General features: G+C 40.4%; 1 protein-coding gene across 1 annotated transcript; it reads left to right on the forward strand.

Moving 5' to 3' along the window:
* Positions 1-863: 863 nt before the first annotated feature.
* On the forward strand, positions 864-20924 carry LOC139685723 (uncharacterized). Its single transcript, XM_071582760.1, has 2 exons — positions 864-1168; positions 19007-20924. The coding sequence occupies exon 2, from the start codon at positions 19895-19897 to the stop codon at positions 20804-20806; it is 912 nt and encodes a 303-aa protein (XP_071438861.1). The 5' UTR covers positions 864-1168; positions 19007-19894; the 3' UTR covers positions 20807-20924.
* The last annotated feature ends 1377 nt before the right edge of the window (positions 20925-22301 follow it).

A 22301-nucleotide genomic window follows, 5' to 3' on the forward strand; every position in this document is an offset into this window, starting at 1 on the left:
TTTCTCTCCATCATCCATCCGTACAAGGACCATCCTTTACTGAAATCAACAGGTCACACACCCTATCCCATCGCAGTGAATTTTATTCGGGGACCGGGAAGCGAGCCAGCACCTTTTGAACGGTAAAAAAATAAACCGTCGTGCCCTTTCGCAATTTCACCCACCGTCACCTCCCAATACCGCAGACTCATACATAATAAAATCCCTCCAAGCCCTGTGGAACGAGTGGGGCACGACTTCTGTACGGTTTCACGCACCACATCACGTACTACTTGGGGTGGTCGGGGAGGTGGTTGGCGCGGACCGACCGTGTGATGCAGGGAGACGGAGGTTGCGGAGGATGGGGCGAGAGAAGGAGGGACGAAGGATCTATCTGGTGAGGGAGGGGAAGGCGGGAAGAAAGGGTTAAAATGGGGTGGAGAGAGTGGTGGAAGCGTGGGTGGTGACGGCAATGAAGAGAGAGAGAGAAAAAAAAAGCTGGGCGAGAGAGATGGAGGAAAAAATAAATCGGCGAAAAGAGAGAGGCATTGGCGGGATGGTGAGTGGGACAGGGAGAGAGAGGGAAGGGAAAGGGCGAAGAGCGGGCTTCAGATGGAAGGAAAAAGGTTGGACGCAGTTCGCTCAGGTAACGGGCAGGTAGGAGGTCGGGCACGCCGCTCCGTCTCCCTCTCTCTCCTTGGGAGTTTCTCACGACGTTTAGGGCGGGAGATCGCGCGGCACGGTCTCTGGAAGGATTTTTTCCCCGGGATCTCGCTAAGAGCACGCTGTCTTCTCCCCAACTCGGGTCGCTCCCCTCGACGTCTACGGGAAATACGAACGACCGGCCGAGCACGAGGAGTGCTCTACCGCCGAGTGAGGGACTAACCGGCGGTTGTCGCGCGCTCCGTTCGCGTCGACCAAGGGAGCACCGAGAATAGGGAATAGGTCTAAGTCGTGGATGGCGGGGGAGAGGGACGAAAAGGATCGTTGGGGGGATGCGCCCCGTGTAGTTCTACGAGTGCGAGTGCCGGTGTGTTTCTGTGTTTGTTAAGTGTGCAGTGTCGTGACCGGAAACCGGGGCAGATTTGCACACCTTCTCCCCCGCCTGGGAGTTCTTTGGAGCGTGGATCTCACCGCTTTGAACGCCCCTCGCCCGCCGGAAGACGAGAGGTTCCAGGGAGGCTTTCGAGTGAGTATTCTTCCACTTGCCGGTTGCACGTGCGCTTCTTCTTGGAACGCGACGATTGTTCTCTGCAGTCCATTCCGCGAAAAACTTTGCCACTGATAACCGCCCGGACAATAAATGTCAAATACGAGGTCCCAAACAAGGAAGTGGGATTGGTTCGGGGGTCCGCAGATTGGCTTTACAAACCTAGGGTCCGAGTTCTCACCGTGCAACGGAAAGGACGTTGAAACTGCAGTTCCCCTGGTGCCTTTCGTTACGAGCAACCTAATCCCGGCAGCAGATTTTTATCAGTCCTTCCCTTATTTACTGCAGTACCCTAATTAGCACACACACATTGTGTAATTAACCTCCGCCTCCTCTTCATTCCCTTAATAAATACAACCAAATGAGCTAAGCAAAGGGTCCTTGCGGTTGCCCTTTATTAAGCTCATTAGGTCATATGATAAAAGAAATAATACATTAGTTTGAAATCATCATTATTACTTCAACTGCGACTTTCAAGAATTCTAAGATCATAAAAAGCTGCACTACTGATCTCTAAAAAGTATTGATATTAATCAACCCAAAAGTTTGAAAATATACCTTTTACCAAGCCAAGAAGTGCGTGAAATCAAGAACTGAAGGCCGTGCGATCTTCTTTCGAAATAAGTCCTTTAATAACTTCACGGATGAAGTATCTACCGAGGGAATTGCAGAAACAGGGGTTAGGTGTCCGCATGAAGCAGGAAGGTGTTGGAGGGTTTATCTGCAGGGAGTCGTCATAATAGTTTATGATCCCACTGAAAGGAACCCCCTCAAAACTTTATAATAGTATTTTCGGTGAAAAACTTGTTTTCACATTGTGGGCAAGCAGTGGACAAAATTCCCAGAAGCAACGAACAATTAATGCGTATGTTAGCCAATTTCCTGTGTTTCGATAATCTGTGTCTGCATTTTTTCCCATGTTTCGTCATTTTCGTCTTTGCGACGACTGTAACCTTATTGTCTGATTTTTACGAAGAACTAAGAGATACTCATTAAGCATTGTGCGACAATGCAAGGCACCGGAAATTACCAGCATTTCTATACAGAAATAACAAAAGATAGGACGGTTGCAGAACACGAGAAAGTGCCGGAACGGCATATCTTAAATAGGATGTCTATTAAAAACATTATTCTAGCAGAGAGGAAGAAAAGGATATGGGAAATGTATTATTCTTGGTCCCTTAATTATTTTCAGATTTGATTACTGTGGGAGAACTCACGTGGCGTTTCGAAGCATGGCGTCACCAAGCCGTTCCACGAAAGTGCTAATGATATGCCGACACAAATTGCGATTTTTACAGTCGCTTTGTCTTCCAAATTGCCTGTTAGCGTTCTGGATGAATTGCTCAATCAGGAATCCACACAATGAACGTCGGTGGGATAAACCTTTCGGGAGACTTGTTGCAGCGATGCTGCAACGATTAGCGGTGGAGGGGGGACCGTCGTGGCATAATTTCTGGCGAACGCCACGCGCGACTGTCTCTTCAAACGCCCGACGCCACCACGTGAATATCAGGGTAACGCACATAAAAATGTACACGCCAATTTACAAGTTGTTGTACAGGACGCAGTACCGTCTCCCGGTGGCATTTTGTGTGTCCTAAAACTCATCACTTCTTCAATGCACACGGTGTGTTTTAGAGTGCTTCAAATTACGTTTACGGCTATTTTCAGACAACTTGTAAATTGACTGAGAGTTTCGAGAAATGGACCACAGTTGGTAGGGACTAGCACCTGACCCACGGAAAACATAAAAATGTGTTAAATCCACGGATGAAATTTTCCTTGAATATTTATCTCTCAATTGATAGGGCTATTTAGCAGTGTACGAATTATTCAATTTAGGGCGAAGAGACTTAAGAAGAGAACAACAAAAGTTTTGAACCACCGATATTACTTATGTTACCTACTTGGATATATTAGGTTGTATAATACATAGGTATAAATGAAAAAAATATTGCTTTAAAGAGATACTTCCTGCATTTCACCTTCACTTCAAGACAACGACCTCACTAAGGAGTTTTGAAGTAAATAATTTAATTTTAACTTCATCGCTCGTAACAAACACTAACACATCGCATCTTATATCGTACCATAAAACTGGAGTCAACACATTAGAGGTCTTGGAAGTCCATTATCTATTTTAATCAGTCACCGATAAGTACGCCCTACGCCTGATAGCCCCGATTATACTCATTCCTATAAGAGTAATTATACTCGTACATAATAATCCTACGCTTCGGAGAAGGGTGGAGGGAATGCTCGCATTTAAGTGACAATTTGTTATGACGTAGAGAATTTCTAGTTTTGCTTCAAAATATTTAATTGACAAGCTAAATGAAACGTGACAATGCTTCATATTTGCATTTAGAAATATCATAATCGTACATCCAGCAGTGTAAAATCTGAGACTTACTTTCAAGTATATCTCAATTTTATTGACTTATTTCTATTTATTCACATTTCTTTACGTTCGCCTTCTCCAATGTGCGTGTTTTATCTCTTCCCTTCTGTTGTCCTTTACTTCCTTATGAATTTGTCAAACTATTTGTCGCCGACACCCATTTCCCGCAGTGGGCAACGGTTCAACTCCCAGCAATTCAATTATGACTCCTGCTCTTAAAGTGAGCACGACAACACACAATCCAGTCCTCCAGGCAAGGAGTTGACAGGCGTCCTCGGACGTGCTCGGCGTGCGAATGCGCTCATGGTGACACTAGGTTTCCCTCGCGGTACAAATTTTCCTTTCCCCTCTCCAATCAATATATAATAAAGAATAAAGCCCGAGAAAAGACGTTTATCTATCTATCTATCTATCCAATGCTGCAGAAATCAATGCTTGCAAACCCACTTCAGTAAAATTATACGTAAATAACTATAGGAAAATGAATACAAATTATAGCGATAAAGTGAATATACTTCAATTTAATCATCTTCCTATGCATTCCATTCACGATAAACGAAAGAAGTTTCAATGGTACTATTCAGGATTGTTACGAAAGATAAAGAAAGATAAGAAGTACCAAACTAAAGAGACGCAAGAAATAACCTCAATGAACTACACAGCTTATTTTCATTAATACAGAAATTTTTATTGTTCTAGGATATTTTATAAGACACTATATCAGGGGTTACTTGGTGGAAGTCTTTCATACTAGACGTAAATGAAAGAGGACTTACTTTGCTACTTACCCTAAAATCCTAGTGGAAGTAGCAAAATTAGTCTTCCTTCATTTACACCTACAATATTTTATACATGTAATGATATTATCTCGAATAGTGATTGAAATAAGATTTTTTTGGCCGTCCATTGTGCCTATGGAAAAGAGTGATAGTTGAATAGGAAGGGAGGAAAACGACCAAACTTTACTTTAAGTTTCTAGATGACCTTCGAGTAAGGCAGGAAACGTGTTGTGGAGATATTGAGAGGCATGGGAATGCTGGATGTCATGAAGTAGGGAATAATTGGACAAGCAGAATAGAGGAGGAAGAGAATAGGCATTCTGGAGGGCATCAGGGTCGATTAATTGTAAAAGGAACAAAAAAGGACGTAATGTGAGTCAAACGAGTTTACGATGGAGGAAACCCATTTGATAACTAATAAATATGTCGCTTTTAGGAAACGTCCAAAATCTAATTTTAATGGGTAAAATCATGATATGATCATGATACCCAATAATATAATTTTTATGTATTTGTTTGAACTATTTTGACGTTCTTCCCCAACAATCAAGATAATACTTAAGAATGCCCAACGCTCTTCGCAAAAGGAAAAGGCAATGATGTAACAGAAATTCAATAAAGATAATAACGACAAAGTTTTCAATTATGCTGATAGGATTTTAAATGGAAGACGTGCCTTTGATGCTCAATCTCTCCAAAAAGAAAGCAAATATGTACAGCGTTACCGACTAAAATCCAACTTTCAGCCAATATGGGATCGATATTGGAGAGTCGATAAATGTCCCCCTTAAGAAATTTTGGACGGGGAAAAAGTGCATCGAAGAAAGCAAAGGGCGATGGCACGGAAAGTCGGCAGCCTTTCTCTCTTTCCGGATTTCTATCGGCCACGATCTCATTTCTACGAGAACAAAACCTCTTCATCAAACCCTCCTTACGTGCTCCATTAGTGCGTTCGCTCTCTGTAGTTGATCTCGTGATCCCTCACGTGTATCCGAAGGTATACGTTTATACGTCCAACCGCCTCGATCCGACAGATGGGGTGGGGAAGTGCTCAAGCCGCCGTGGAGAGAGTTTTCCCCGATTTCCGCGCAGGCTCCTTATTAACTTCGATACACTAAAAGATTACTTCGAAGAGAGTGGTGGATTCGCGCACAAAATAGCGTCGACGGTACCCGCTCCCTCGAACTCCAAATACCTCCCAGTGTGATGATAATCGAACGTAGTATCTGTAGTCATAGTAGTCATCTCTTACCGATGAAGGCCCAGGGAGAAATGCCACACCCTCTTGGGATTTTCAAACAGGCGGGCCGTTGCATAAACCTACAAAATTTAATAATGTGCAGATTTACAAAAAATGACAGTTAATTACTTCTAGAAATTAATTGGCAGCTTTCCCCTTTCGAAATAACAGTATCTTTCTTTCTCGCAAGGTTTTCTCATGTTAATTTTTACAAATGTGAAATACAGGTATATAGCCGTGTGGGATAAGAACAAATATAATATTTAACTTAATTATTTAATTAAAAAACGATTGAAATAAGTTCCAACGTCACTCCGAGCCAAACAAGTAATTACGAAACTTATAAACTGTGAGATTACTTCCTCGCTCCGCCCCTGAGATGCGGAATCCCGAGGCCCCTTACAACGTTCTAACATCATGGGAATCGAGCACATAGATGAGATGCCATTCTGTGTCAAGCAGAGCAATTCTGAATTTATCATATCCGCATTTACTTATTGATTTTAAATGTAAAAACAGCAGACAAGCAGAAGCCCCTAATAGATTTTTTCGTAATTTTAATCCACTTTTGGCACATTAAATTCCCACAATGCCTTCGTCGTGGTCCTATTAAAGAACATGGCGACCAAATTGTTAGCATTGCACATAATCGATCTCACCTAACTCAATCAAGTTTTATTTGAAAATAATTATTCGTATTTTATAAAACTGAGGGAAAGACGCTATGGTATACGTTCTGAAGGTCTATTTTACGTGTCAGAAGTACAACAGCAAGTCAGCGCTTTTTAAAATTTTTTTTTAATTTTATAATAAATTATTAACTGAAAATCGGATCATTTTCCAATGTGCTCGACTAACTCTCTCGCAACATTCTTCGCAAGTGTTTTCGAAAGACATTTGACCTACCGAACGGCTGGAGTGAGTATCCAAATCCTCTTTCCCTTTTGATTTCTACCACCCTTCCATGACAATAATTTGGTAAATTACCACTTCCCTTTCGGCAAATAACTATTCCTCGCCCTTGCGACCCTCCTACGAACCCCCGGTGAAGAAGTTGAACCCATTTTATCGTCAGGCCTTGCGTGAAAAATACAAGAACCGACCTTTTCGGATTTATTTTGCCAGCAGTCGCAGCGAAAGTAGATCTGAACTGGTGACCAACCTCACACGGTACTCCATTCAACGTAAATTAGCGACTTCCGGGGAAGCATCAGTATTATACGCCACTTCAAACTGAAGCGATTCCAACCCATGAAAGAAAATACGAAGAAGCGCTCTAAAAGAGGAAAAACTAATGGTAGCCCATTGTACATCAAAATACTTTTGCAGACCTAGCGGGAGTAAACCAACGTCGACTTCCAGGGAGAAAACTTTAAAAGTTGACCGTATACGTATAAAATATCTTAAATACACAAGAAAAAATGTACTCCTACCCTATCGAGGGACTCAGCAGGGTTTTTTGTTTTGTTCACTCATGTAAATTAAGCCTTGTTCGCCCTACTATCAATTAGCAATATAATTAATATTAAGAATTATCAATAATCATCGTTAACACTTTGTCATTCTTGCATGATCACCAGGAAAATCACACTCAATAAACACGCTATATATTCGAAATAAAAGTCCATTCTATATGAAAAGTCATTTACTATGTGCATATTAATCGCTTACGATAAAACTGAGCGACGGTGTAAAAAACCGATCTCAGAAATCGCTAACCTTGAGAAACTGAACTATGAAGTTAAGGACCATGTATTTATGCAAAGTGGGTGTTAAATGTATCAGTATTGATTTAGAGGCCCGAATACTACTATGCTTTTTCCTTCGAAGAAATAGTCTTTAGCATGGATCGCAAATGAGACAAGGATGTACGGTGCTACTAGTTTATTAATTCGACTCCCATTTGTCATTTCCGGTAGTCCAATCAATAAGGCTAACCGCCTGAATGAAGACCTCACCTGACAATCTTCCCATGCTCCTCTTGCCGAGATTGAAACAGAATTTCAGACAGTCACGACCCTTCAAGTGAGAGCGATGAGGGTATAACGACCTTGAGTCCAAAGAATGATGGATGCCACGGAAAATCTACGACCTAAACCTGTAATATTTCTACCCAGAGTCACTTGCATGTCGAACAAACCGTCGCTTGAATTCACCGCTGGAACAAAATGACGAGGGTGCATTACGTAAAATTTGCCCGAGTAGCACTCATAGCCTTTGGGAACTTTGTCACGGCTCTAGCTTGCGAATTTTCCTCCGGAAACACGAAGCTGCATAACGAGCTGTGGAAATGAGGAAAACGTCTTATCTTGCTACATATCGCCGTGTTCCGTGAAGCGAAGGGTTGGTGGTCGCTGTTTTATTTTACGAGTTTCCCTTTCGAAGATATTCTTAGATGGACTCAAATTTTCTCCGTCGTGCAAGGCGCACTAATTAGAGTGAAAAAAATACCAGTACACTTTACGATGCATAAGTACCAAGAACCGTTCCTTTGTGTATTCAACCTATCCTCCATTGTAAAGATTATTTTTTTACAGACTACTTTTCATCACGCCAAAGTCTCACTTGCGACTGTGGACTGTGTGGTTTTCAGTCAAGAGACTTGACTTTTTTATCGTGAATAAAGTTGTAAAAATATTGTCCGAAGTTAGGCCGACGATAATTATCAGAAAAGCATAAACAATAGTCATGCTAAAATTGAGTAAAATATGAAAAAGAAAATATTAGCAAAAAAGTATACGGAAATATAACATGATGCAATTGCACCCAGAAACATTTAAACTCCAATACATAAACACTCATAATAAATATGAGTAAATTCCCATATTTCGCTGTGAAATAACGCTACAATTTAATCATGTCTCCAACTGACTCGCACATTCATTGATGCTTATGGAAAATACCAAACACCAATGTCATGCTGGACATTGATGTTCCTTGCAACATATATTTCACTGATATCCTACCAAAAAAAAAAAGGGCAGAGAAGCAAAAGTAATCAGAAAGATTAAATTAATACTCTTTCTGAAAATAAAACAATGATGTGAAATGGCGAGCGTATCTATAGAGAGAGTTTTTACACACGCGAAATTTAAATTGAGAGGAATAGAAACTTGATATCGCAACACAGAAAACACAATACACCTGTATTCAGTATAGCACAATGCAGTTAACAGTTACAATAGATGTCTCAACGCACATAAAGGCCACTTAACCTCTAAGCAAGTCCCATTAACATAGCCACTGATAGCTTAGTCGTGGAAAAAAATCAATAAAATTAACTAATATCAGTATCGATAAGTTAATTCTCTAATTTATGTGAATGATGTAAATTTCATGGAAAGGAAAGGACTTTCAGATGCGTGACAATATCCTAGACGGATACCTCAAAAGTTAAGAGTAAACGGATTCCAGAATGTCAAAGAATCAAATAAATACATATTTACGGAGTATTAGTAGATAGGTTTACTACAATTTCACTGTTCGTCTCCATCTATCCCGGTCCTACAGGTATCTGTAGGCAGACGGAATCACATACAGACAAGTCGAAGCTAATAAGCATTTTACACGAATCCTTAAAGAAGGGACGAAAACTTTCCAGGTAAATTCGTGGACATTTCTGAAGTCAACGATTTCATGTATACTTCTGGACGTGACTCATTTGGTGCAAATACAGGGTGCGGCAGCATAATTTACTGATTTGAATGACAAATGCTATGCAAATCAGCAAGTTATACTACCACACCCTGTACTTGAGGTCAAGTATTCGTGTACATTCACATCTCAAAAATCTCACATTAAAAACTTTCCTCTCTATTTACCAGCATTATTATAGCACTATTTCCTCTCTATTTACCAGCATTATTATAGCACTATTTCCTCTCTATTTACATGTACATTGGTCGAAGCGCCTGAGAAAGATCCAGATGAACCGGACGAATTTCAAATAGCTGTCGTTTAACTTTGCAAGGGCTAAGACGTTACCTAATATGAATAGTCAAAGCCCCAAACAGGACACAAACATGTGCCCTTCGGGATATAGGGTGTACACCAAGTGGGAGTTGCTTCACCAGAAGAATGATACTCCATGTTGAAAGTCGTAAATTTTAATTTACCCATCACAACGGTAGGGTCTTTAATGTTCTGCACTTAGTGCGCGGAAATTAAACTGAAAATACTACAGAGGATCCAAATTTGATTATGTCCTGAACGGCGTTTTCTCTTTATTCTAATTGTTCCTAATGTGAACTAAATTAAACACCCTCGTGGGACATCGACGTGTGCTGAGGGAAAGCATAAATTTCCGCGCTGCCATTACCACACACATATCGTGAAATGTGGGTGCAGTGAGATGATTTTTAAAGGCGCACATCACAGCTTCAGCAGTTGTATTGTACAACACTCGAGAAATGAGACCTGGATAATTCAAAATATGCACGCAAAAGGGTAAAAGAACATTTTCTAGATTTCGGAGTGTAAGAGGACGCCTCGGTAGATTAACTGGCTAATTTTAGATTTATTTTTACTTGTAACTCCATTTCCCAGGTCAAGAAAAAACCATGTAGGGAAGATTAAATTGACTTAGGCACCAATGCAAACTTTTCCAAAGATTTTATCATCACACGACCTGGGTTTCGATTCGAATGTCATAATTAAATAAGGATCGTATTTTAATAAAATATAAGGAAGAATCAAAGACTAATACCTCCAATATGAATAGATTCCAAGTAGCTACGTACATAATTCTAAATTTAAGGTAAGTTGCCGCGAAGAGTCAAAGCTAACCTTTGCTATATCTTTATAAGTACATCATAAGCAAGATCACTCATTATTCAGTTCTTCCAATGCCTCTTTAATCATTTCCTTCACATATACGTTGAACAGCACAGGTGACAGTAAAAAAACCCTGCCTTACCCCTCTTCTTAACACTGCCCACCGGTACTCCCCGTCCCCCATTCGCACTTGAGCATTCTGAGACATGTCCTGGTAGCGGATTGGCCTTCTATTCCTCCAATCAATTCCTATTTTCTACAGTCTGTTCATTAGTTTTCCCAATTCACTCTATCAAAAGCCTTTTAGAAATATACGAAACAGGAAAATACGTCCTGATTGTATTCCATATTCCTCTCGACTAGTGATCTCATTACTCCAATGGCATCACGCGAGCCTCTCCCCTTCCTGGACCCAAACTGATCATCGTCTAAGTAATCTTTTGCCTTGCTCTTTATTCTCTTGTTGATGATCCTGAGAACCACTTTAGGTGCGTGCGAAATCAAACGCATTGTTCTGTATTCCTCACATGATGTAGCCCTTACCTTTTTCGGTCTAGGAACTAACACTCACCTGACAAAGTCTTTCAGCCAGTCATCCTTTCTCATAAATGCTAAGAATTAGACCATTAAGACCCTTCCTCCCACATTTTCCTAAACCTTTAAGTAGTTCCGCCGAAATTTTCTCTATCCCCAAGGCATTATTTGATTTCATTTCCCTCAAGGCCCTTTATATCTCACCGTAGAGTAGGTCTGGACCTAAGGTATCTTCATCTATGCCATGTTCTCTTTCTATGTCTGTATATTTATCATCATCAGTAATTTACCGGTTAAGGTAGGTTTTACATGGCCACAAGCTACCAGACCACACAGCAACATTTATCTTATCTCTTCTTAACAAAACACAAACTAACATCCAGCCTTACAAAAGGTCCCTCTTCAACTCTGCATATTTCCTCCCTTAATTCCCCAACATCGCTATCATATTCCTACCCCTTCCTCGATCGCTTGACTTTCTCCCTTCTCTCACAGTCTTCAACATCCCATTCCCAATCAAAACACTTTGCTTCCACTTTCTATGCCCATATTTTACATATTCCTCCCAAACAATTCCCTCACATCCCCATCCACCCTAGCATGTCCTCCTTTGTTTTCTTTTCAGTCCACTTTACCCCCTCCATCCGTATCCACACACACATTTCAAAACCCTCTAATCTATGCTCATTACCCTGTTTCGATGACCACGCTACGAAACTGTGGAAACTACGATCCAAATCAAGGTTTTGACGAGCCTTTTCTTAATATACTTACCCAACATCCCTGTCACCAATTCCCTCCTCGCTAAAACTTCTTGGCCTAACACAGTTCTCCTTTATCTCTACTACTTAATAATGTGAATAATGTAATTGTATAAATAAGTAGACACCTTAGTCTAAATAAAGCAGATTAAAAGTTTTGTCGAAACTTTTTTACAGAAATTTTGGGAAATATGAGAGAATTATTAATGTCACTGTAAAATGGCGCTAATTTAATCTAATTTAATTATCACTGTAAAATGGCGTTACTGCTGTATGTGAACAATGTTTTAAAATAAATAAATAAATAAACAATCGACCAACGTGAATAAGAATGAGAGCGTATTCAAACATGGCATTGATTATGCAATCAGATCCATTTGCACCTCTCGAGGGTGAGCGGCCTTTTCGGAATCGGATAAGCGGGAGGGATAGCAGGCGAGACGGCAAGGAAGCAGACTCGGCATTCCTGTGTCTGCTGGAAGCATGGAGACGTAGAAAGGCAGCTCGAACGGTCCATCACGCAAAGCGATATCTTAGGGGACCCATGTTTTGATTTCCATTCAATTTTTTTACCGCCGACCTTCTGGTCGGTGGCGGCTCATTTTGTGCAAACCTCGGGTTGGCGTGAGTAGAAATCTGACCCGTCCTATAGGAAGCCAGTCGAATCGCCGACTCGTCATTCTGACCCAAGGGAGTGAACTCCGTTTACTCGGAGACGAACTAAACAGGGCAGTTATCCAGACGAAAGGATCAAAATCACGCCGCAGTCTAAATGAGAACGCTTAGACTTAAATGAATGGAAAAATGCCCAAGGATATTTGGAAAAGTTTATCCTTTCAGTGTTCATACCTTACAAGACGTTAGTGCTCTGAAAAATAATTTCAGAAATTTTGGATTACTTTTGATCTTCTAGATTATGTTGATTGTCCAAAATGTTGAGTTATTGGTTTTTTGATAATGCTCTTCAGAAGTTATTGGTTTTAAGTCTTACGGCAAAAACTTCTCTAGTGACCATTCTGTTTTAATCGTTATCAATATCTTTCTCCTCTCGCGCGCATGTCTTTTTTATAGAAAAATAAGCCAGTTTTTTGGGTAATCTAGTGGTTAAGGTAGGTTTTGGATAATATATATATAAATATATTATATATATATACATACATATATATACATATATATACATATATATATACATATAGATACATATATATATATATATACATACATATATATACATATATATATATATATATATATATATATATATATATATATATATATATATATACATATAGATACACATATATATATTTATATGCATGTATGTATGTGTGTATTTATTTGGTAGCTGTGTCCATCCAAAAACCTACCTTCACCTGTAGATTACCTAATAATAATAATATGTGAGTGTGTGTGTACATATATGTGCGTGTGTGTAGATGTGAAAACTATGAAAGTGAATGCGTTACACCTTGCGAGCCATAAAGGAGGCGTGTGTTAGGGGGTGGGATATCACCATCCTTATCATGTAAATTGAGGTGAACTGAATAACTCAATTAGAATGTCCCTAATAGGACTTCAGATATCATTCACGTTCTTTAACCTTGAGTTATTTAGTTTTTTGGTCACTAAATCTCCCTTGCGTTGTGATCACGAATTTTAGTGGGAAAGGAAGGGTATCTAAACTTGTCCATACCGGAGTCTCTCTTATTGATCCGAGTGGCCTGATCTACCGATATAATGCAGGGCCCTAATAATTCTAAATTTGGTGATGCAATAAAATTCCAAGGTTCTGTGCTTATCAACATGTCTTGCTCTCGCTATTTCTCTTCATATAAGAGAGGATGTCATCCCAATTTTTATAGTAACCTCGTAACACTCGTGTTCTAATAGTAACAGTTTTTGAAAATCTAGCTCGCCTTCCTTGAGCCCCATATAATTTGTTAATTAGCACTTTCTGCGATGGATCACAAAGGCCCTTATTGAACTCTATCGTGTAAATAAGTTTCTCAATGACTTTATCAACACATTTTCCACCCTCCACTCGATGAAACTAAATTCTTTTAGTTCCCGCATACGTATATTCGCCCGACTTCTGCGCCATATGATAGGTTGAGATAAGAGTGGCAATCAAGTACTCGACTTGTTCCGAAGAACTCTACGCTTTGTGCTAAAACTTTAACTGCTTTAATGGATATTGGTGAAAATTCAACGTTGGGCAAAAATATGTTTCGACTGACACGAGAAGTGCCACGCGTTCCAACAAAAAGTGATCGCAACATTTTTTTAACGAATGCACAATAAAATAGGCTATAGCTTTTGGAGACAAAAACTAGAAAACTCATGGAGGACGTGAGGGGTAAAGAACTCATGATTTTAGGTCTTCTTTCGTGTACTCATCTCGAGGGGCACAAACCCTGGGCACCTGGAGAAAGTCGAAGTGATGAAAGCCGAGCAAAAACACAAGACGGCTGCACCACTAAAGAGAACACTCTGCCAGTGGTCTCGCCTCTTCGATTTTGGGGTCCACAAGGCCGTGACAACGATCGAAGGGAGAACAGGTCGACCTGAACCCTTCCAGCCGGAGGACATTCTTGAAGAAAGCCACCAATCGCCCACGGCGAAATGAGTGCAACGTCAATAGGGAGGACACGCAGCCCGAGGCTCGTCAGCCGACCGGCATCGTTGCGGACCGATTTTTGAGGGACACCATCGATCTCGTCGTAGTATTAAATCGAAACGGGGCACGGGGAAAGTTACCTCACGGAATGAGAACTGAAAATCCAGGTAGTTAAAATTCGCACTTCAACCCATGTATCATCGAGCGAACCGAGAAATCCTCGATGCAGGAGAGGTAGAAATCGGCAAACGATTGTCTATTCCCCATCGCCTTATAAAAATTCCTCCATGTGATGTGCGAGGCGACCGACAGCTAAATTCATTGGCGCCATTAGGGATGGATGGGAAAGGGTTAAGAGAAACCCGGCGTCGGCGTTAGCCTAATCTTGTCGAAAGGCGCCAATGGATCCGCATTTTAACGTCCCATCCTACGGGCGTCGTACTCACTCAAAGTGCTCTCCACGAGGCACTTCAAGTAGGGATCGGGATACCACTGAAAAATATTTGTTGACCCCAGGATTTGAATCCGGGCCATCTCGGTTGAAAGCCTGTACGGTAGCCAACGCACCATCCCAATCCTACTACTTCTACTTCGAAGCCTGGGATGAGTCCATAATCACCATCTATTCGGACTCCTCCATATTACTCGGAAACATTTCGGATAGGACACGCAAGTGGCTATCTGTAACCCTTATATGGCACCACCCCGGGCGAATTATTACACAACCCGCATGGTACTTTATTTGTTAATAGACACCTAAGCACCAAAAATTAACAGAAAAGGAAAGACTCATGAATTCTAAGCCCCCTTTCATGTAGTCTACAGCAAAATCGAAAGCAGGAGAGAATAGGTTCATCAGATAGAAAGGCAATGATCTTCGTATTCAGGGTGAGCTTGAGGTTTCAGTCTATTCTACCATATATATAATGCCTCTAAGAATAGGATTGACTTCTACAAGATACGAGAGATGATATTTCAGAAAAAGGGGAATTACGAATGTATTTGAGTTGAGGACATGGTAGCCTAGGCAGCGGAGTCTCCATTTATTTAATGGTCAAAGATTTAAGCTTTCAGTTGCGGTTCTAGTAAGTGTTATTGGTTTTCGAAAACCGATACGCCCAAAATGAAAAAATAATCTTCAAACAAGTGGCAAACGATCACTGAATTAAAATCCATATTCTACATGTACAGGATAAAAGAATGTGGATTAGGGATGTGTAAGAGGAGTCACTCCGTATGCATTGCTTTCTATACTGGAAAAAAAGCTTTGGTAAACGGAGAACTCTGCTTATTTAGTTCTCAACGTGATAGTCTCCAGAAACTATTGAAAGAAACTCTGGCCCCTCTGGATGAAATTCAACTAAATCTCGCGCATATTACATATTCAGGAGAGTTTTTACGCCCTCTCGAATAATTAAAAACAGTTTTTTGGGTTTTTATAGTCTTTCGTCGTAGAAAATTCAAATAAACGCCATTTCATTTCTAAGTTTAAAGTAAAAGTAATTTGAAGAAAAAGTATTATCTAGTCCTACTATGGCCCGTCTCCAAAACTACCTATAAACTGTCTATGACTCTTTTTTAAGCGATGTTTAGTCATTAACGTGTGGGGAGGCCAATGTCTGTTCTTGACAGAAGAGACTTTTGGCAATTGTTTCTCCTGTTCGTTTTCAACGCGTCTGTTTTATACGAGTTTCGTACGAGATTCTGTTCATTACTTATACATATATTCACTTAAATTACATGGCAACCAGCCGACTTCTGGTCAAACAACCCACTTCTTAAAAAATGGTGAAAAAAAGGCGAGAAGACAAAACCTGAGCTCATCGAAATGGACAGCGTCAAGAAAATTGGGAAAGAATTAAGCCAATACGCCACTGGACTCTTTAAAGCCCATGTCCTGTAGGATTTAATTGCGGAAACGTGATTGCGATTATACCAGAATGTAATTTTAGCATTCTCCGAATATTACGAAATAAAATACGCTGGGTAGCTAGGTAACGACTTCTCCTACATTTCGATCGTAAATGGTTCTACAAAAAGGTAATAATTAACCACTGGTGAAATATAGCGTCTTTCTCAATATGAACTGTTGTTAAGTTGACAATTGAGTTCTTGAAATTGCCCTAATCTCCTAGTGATCAGGTTTCCCAGAGGGCGAACCACCAGAATTTCACAAGCCATGGATGAGGCAGGCATCGAATCTGCGACCTCTGCGTTACCACTTAAAAAATGTTTCACGCATTAACTAAATTATTTAGAAACGCACATTTAAGTTCCCTTCTAAATATTTCCCTGTGTCGCCAAGACTGGTGCTAAAATATTTCTCTATTAATGCAATGTTGATTAAAGTTAGAAAATTATTATTAAAGTTTGCACCCTAAAAATAAAGTTTTAGCCTGGCGTTCCATGGCGTAGCTGATCTGTAACGTAACGGCTAAAAAAACTAGCCTGATCTGAATGCTCTAAGAAAATATTTATTGACATGGGAAAAAATATAAAAATTATTTATGGCTGTAATTTGGTATATTAATTTACCCCAACGATCGCTCGCAGGGACCAGTATGCCGATGCAACTTAAAATATTTTTCTCCTTATTATGTTAAATGATTGTATAACTAAAATTCAGAAAATAAGAAATTTCCAGTGAGATAATAAGTGATAAAATGGTCCCAAATAGTATTTTATTAATCAGGAAAATTAAATTGGAAAAACTTGAGCTGTACAAGTTGAAACATTAAAAATCCTGGAACCTTTCATTAAGAGTAGCAGTAGTATTTAAGGGAGGCGACCAACAGCTGAGGTCATTTTCGCCATTAGGGATGGGCAGGAAACGATGAAGAGTGGAGAGAAACCCGGGGTCGGCATTTGCCTACTATTAACGAAAGGCGCCAAGGGGTCCACAGCTTAACGTCCCATCCGACGGCCGGCGTACTCACTCAAAGTGCCCTCCATGAAGCACCTCAAGTAGGGATCGAAATACCACTGAAAACTATTCAACACCGCCGGGATTTGAACCCGGGCCCTCGGGGTGGGAAGCCAGTACGATGGCTACCGCAACATCTCCATCCCCTTTCATTAAGAAAACAACCTAATTTTATAAGTATTTATCTTAAGAAAGAGATCATGTCAATATTTTAGGTGTGTACATATGGAAGTTAAAAAATGTTGACACTTAAAATTGGCATATTCCACAAATCACCAAAAATGAGCGAATGGAGTTGTTTACTCGGGAATGAGTACTCTAACCTAGTCTTTAAGTTTTCATTATAGCCTGGGACACGAACAATGATCTCTACGAAAACTGATAAATAATTGCCCCAATTATTAGACGAATACTTTTATTTCTTTGAGACCCGGTCGCATGTTCGATTTATTTCCTTGAACGTGCATGGACATGCGTCTCCAAGTGTAAAACATGAGGGGGGAAAAAGACCGAAATGTACTTTTTATGCCTAAAGAGTACAGTGGATTCTCGCGATTGGTATTCACGTTCATGTATGCTTAACGTCTTTTTCTAATCGGTCCAATTAAGTGAAAATAGATTGGGATGGGTGCCGAATCCGAACATTGGATGGCACCGTCCTCCTTGCGCCATGAAGTGTCGAAACAACGATTATATAAGATAAATATGCGATGTCCCACTCGTAAGTCGAAATATACTGGCTACACTTCAACACTACAACTTGGTACAAATGAGGGTTCCCGAAATCAATTAACTCACTACAATGATGCATCAAGAAATAATAGGTAAACTTTGTTCCCAGTAGAGTGTTTGCCTGAGTGGTATTTGATATGCGGCACCTAGCCCAAAGGGATATAGAAAACCCTCGTTTTCGGCAATTTTGAACGAGAAAGCACTTCGATAATGCACAAAATTGACATGAACTGTTTGTTCAAGTTCAAATTTCATTTTGGAATACTCTAGATAATAGTTTTAAACTAAATCAATACTTCTTTATTTATACCAATTTTTAATTTTGTCTCTAGGAGTGCGTCTATTACACCAAAACTGTTATTTCACCGACGTTAGGCCCATTCCTAAGTTCCTAAAACGTCTTCTCAGAAGTTAGTAACATCAAATTGTTGGCACAATTCACAAAGGATAAATTGTACTCTAAAATATGATATTGAAATTGACTAGTGCATTAATAGATTACACCGCTTGTTTTTCCCTCGCACAGTTCGCGATGGCAATACAATCACGGATAAATCGCCCAACTTTTATTAGCGCAAGTTGTTGTCATCTATTTCCTCTGCAGAGAACTTCACGCATGAAATTACTGATTCCCCACAATTGTATAATTAAATATGGGACTAACATCCCTTGGCCGTGCATGAAGTAGGTGATCAAGATCAGTCGACCATAATTTTGCCATCACAATGAACGCAGGCGTTTGAGTTTCAATCGTTTTCCAACTCATCTTTTGAAATAGGAACTCGCTTACAGAAAACTGCAGTTGAGGTTGGGAAAAAATTGAAGCCAACGCGCTATAAAAACGTACGGTGATGAAAAATTGGGGGCGCAATGGTCAGGTTTTTACTGGGGTTCGTTCCTCTTTTTAGGCTGCTAGTATAAGGATGTCGTTAATGTGATGAATAAAACTTTAAATAATTTCACTTGGCACGAGAATCATTTTCCACTGTTGTTTAAAATATATGTGTATTAAAGTATAAATAAATAAATACAATATCCCTTTTTCTCTCCACAGTGACGCAGAATTGCAGCACCCAGATACCCCAGAGAATCAATCCTCGTTGAAATATCGTAAAACAACGGTGACCAGCTGGACCGAAGGAATGCAGGAGGAGAATAATTGACGACACGAAATTTGAGCCTTGAACTTGGACGACTTGAAACCGCCCGGCGGTTGCCTTTGTTTGAGCTGCCGGACGGGTTGCAGTTCGCGCATCGGTGCCTGAGTCCGCGAGGCGTGGAGTTCATTGGATGGGGGCGAAATAATTTGGTGTGGACTCGGCTCCCTTTCGTTCCACTAGAAGTGCGTGCGGGCGTGGGTAGGCAAGAAGGGAGTGAATTTATTATGGAGCACAGTTTTCGTGCGTATATGTATCAAGTGCGTCAATACGAATCAGAATCCCCGTGACTAATTGTCTGAGGTGTGAACGAATCGACGAGATCAAATAATGTCGTTTTCCTCGGACCTTAAAATTTGTCCTAACGTACGATGCAGAAAGCCCAAGTGTGATAACCGGGAATTGGATTGTGTTCCTTCGTCAAAAAGAAGCAAAATTTTACTCTAAAACTTCGATGAAAAAAATTCAAGTGGCTGTTGTGGAAAAGCGACCGATAAGCGACACCACCGAAGGTCCTTCTTCCACTGCAGCAATTATTCGGCGACGCGACAAAATAGCTCTCAACGATTCCAGAAAGGAATTTACACTTGAGTTTTTTTTAACCGTGTGATTAATTAAATCGAATCCCTACAGCTCAAATTCGACGCTCCATCATTCGCCTGAGTGCATGAATTATCCACAGGTGTTTCGTGTACATGGAAATCAGAAAAAAAGTGCTTGAAACCTAATTCAGTTCAAATGAAAAGCGCGTGCCACTCCCTCTCAGTTCTTTAACCGGGATAAAAATGTCACGTCCAGCCATGGAGGCGGTTTATGTAGTGCGGGTGATAAGTCGAGGGAATGAACAGGGAACGCTGCCGTCGGAGCGTCGGTATTCGGCCACGACCGTCGGCGGTTTGGCCGTCGTCCACGCCATTCTCGCCATGACTCTCCTCCTCCTGGCCGCACTTCACGTGGCCTTCGTTCCTGCCGCCCATACCACACCGGAAGTGGAAATAGCGAACGGGAACGGATGGGAGATGGAGGCTGGATCCTTACTCGTAACCCTGTCCGCTTCCTCTTGGGTCATCACATCTGTCTGCATCACGATCGGTCCCGTGATCACCGGAGTGCTCTCGTGGAAGCAATGGTACTTGGAGGCGAACCTCAGAAGGTTTTTGGCCGCATCTGCTGTCGCGTTTGCAGTGTCGACCACCTCGACCGCAATAACGTCAGCGGCACTCCTCCTGCAGCCCCACATCCACAGGGCGGTCGCGCGAAGCGAGATGTTCAACGGATACAATTACAAACCACTTGAGATCCCTCCGGTGGTCTCACCCTGCGATTTCGTCAACAATGCTCAAGGGCTCCCGAAAATCCCTTGCAATGCCTCCGCTGGAGATTCAACCGCTCCTCCCAACCCCAAAGGTGCCTCATCGCCGAGGTATATTACACCATCTATAGCCGTCAATGCTGCCGTGGCTGCCGCATTGGAAGTCTTGGCATGCTTGGCTTCCTTGAGAGTTGCATGGGCAGGAGTTAAAAGAACTGAGGATAGCAAAGACTTTGAAAGACCACTGCCATCCCCAGCAGAGACCCTTCCACCAATCAGAGTTGCTCCAGATATTGTCCCTTGTGAAAGTACCAGAGAGTATGAGGAAAGGATGAGACGTTTTGTAGCAGATGCTGGTGTTAATCCAGAAACAATTGGAAGATGAAATAGGCGTGTGATTACAAGTTGTTTGCTATGTGCAGGTTTCATTTCCATGGGCACAGTGACTTCTCTCCTTGTAAAATAATTTCAAGCCTTTATGGACGCTCATTTGGAGAATTTTGCACCAGTGCGTGTTGCAGCAGTGCTTGCACCAGAAAGTGTTATATGTCAATGATGAATGCAAGAGTCAATTTTTCATGTGACATTTAAGAGGTAGACCAGGTTTTAACATTCTAAGTGCAAGCCTACATCCTAACCAGTTGCCATAGCTTGGAAATAGATTTCTTCCATGCTCTAAAGTCATGGGGTGTTATAAAATAAGATGCTGACAATGTTTGCTATTAGTATAATATAAATAAGTTGCTCCTCCTAGGGGTAAATCAGTGTCAGAGCCTTCAAAACAAGGATAGTATAACTCTACTTCCCATATGGAAATAATATGGTTATATATTCCACCAAAAGGGTGAAATAGTTCTAAATGGCAGGAAAGCCTTATATGGGAACACCTTATACATCTGAGGCAAAAGAGGTGGTACATATCTAAAACTACTATTCCTCTACTGCAAAGTATTATGTTTGCCTAGCCCACAGTTTTTTCTCTACATTTTTCACAAATTTGTTTTATTTTTTATTTGTTGTAACCCTCATGATGATGAATTAAAATTATTCTCGCTTTGCTGAAAAAGTCTATACCATCTGTATTCTTTAATATTCTCAGAATTATTTGCAAATAACCTATAAGAAATTATTTTCAAAAGATATAATTCATTTGTTCCAAGAATAGCATGAGAGCACATTGAGATTCATGCTTCAAACATTTCAAATTCAAATACCAGATTCCATATGTTATTTGAACTCTTCTTTCAATCTTCATCCCCTATAGATTTTCAAATCGTACAATTTTAACTCATTAAACAGGTATATTACCTGCAAACATTCTGCATGGAATGAAATGCCTCACACTCTAAACAGCAATCACTACTTATATACCTACTCAGTGGGCACATTAATGTTTTAAGATAAGCAAATAATTTGATGAGTTTTCATCTAAATAAAGGCCAATTAAAATTGTGTCATTGCAAAAATGCATGAGAAAACTTACAAGAAGCAGTACCTATGTGATAAAGGAGATGTGCAATACAAATATGAATTATCCCTGATTAACAATTTATGTAAACTTTTTTGAATGAATGTGAAATATTTAATGTTGATTGCTATTTTGCTTTGATGAGCTTACAATAGGAGTTGAAATATTTTAGCAAAGTTTACCACAAAAGACTTTTAAAAATGTACATTAATTGTAATTATTGTGGAAAATAGCCACATCCTCAATTGATTCATAAATTCAAATAAGTGTAAAGTTTAAAAGGGTGTAACTAATGCTTCATTTACTTCTGGAGATCACAGATGTAATTAACTAACATAATTAATGAGCTGCATTAGCATTATAAGGATGTATAAAAACATTGAAATTCAGAGTCCAATGGTGAACACAGCAA

The sequence above is a fragment of the Hetaerina americana genome, unplaced genomic scaffold (assembly GCF_022747635.1).
Source record: "Hetaerina americana unplaced genomic scaffold, ioHetAmer1.1.p SCAF_1, whole genome shotgun sequence".
NCBI lineage: Eukaryota > Metazoa > Arthropoda > Insecta > Odonata > Calopterygidae > Hetaerina > Hetaerina americana.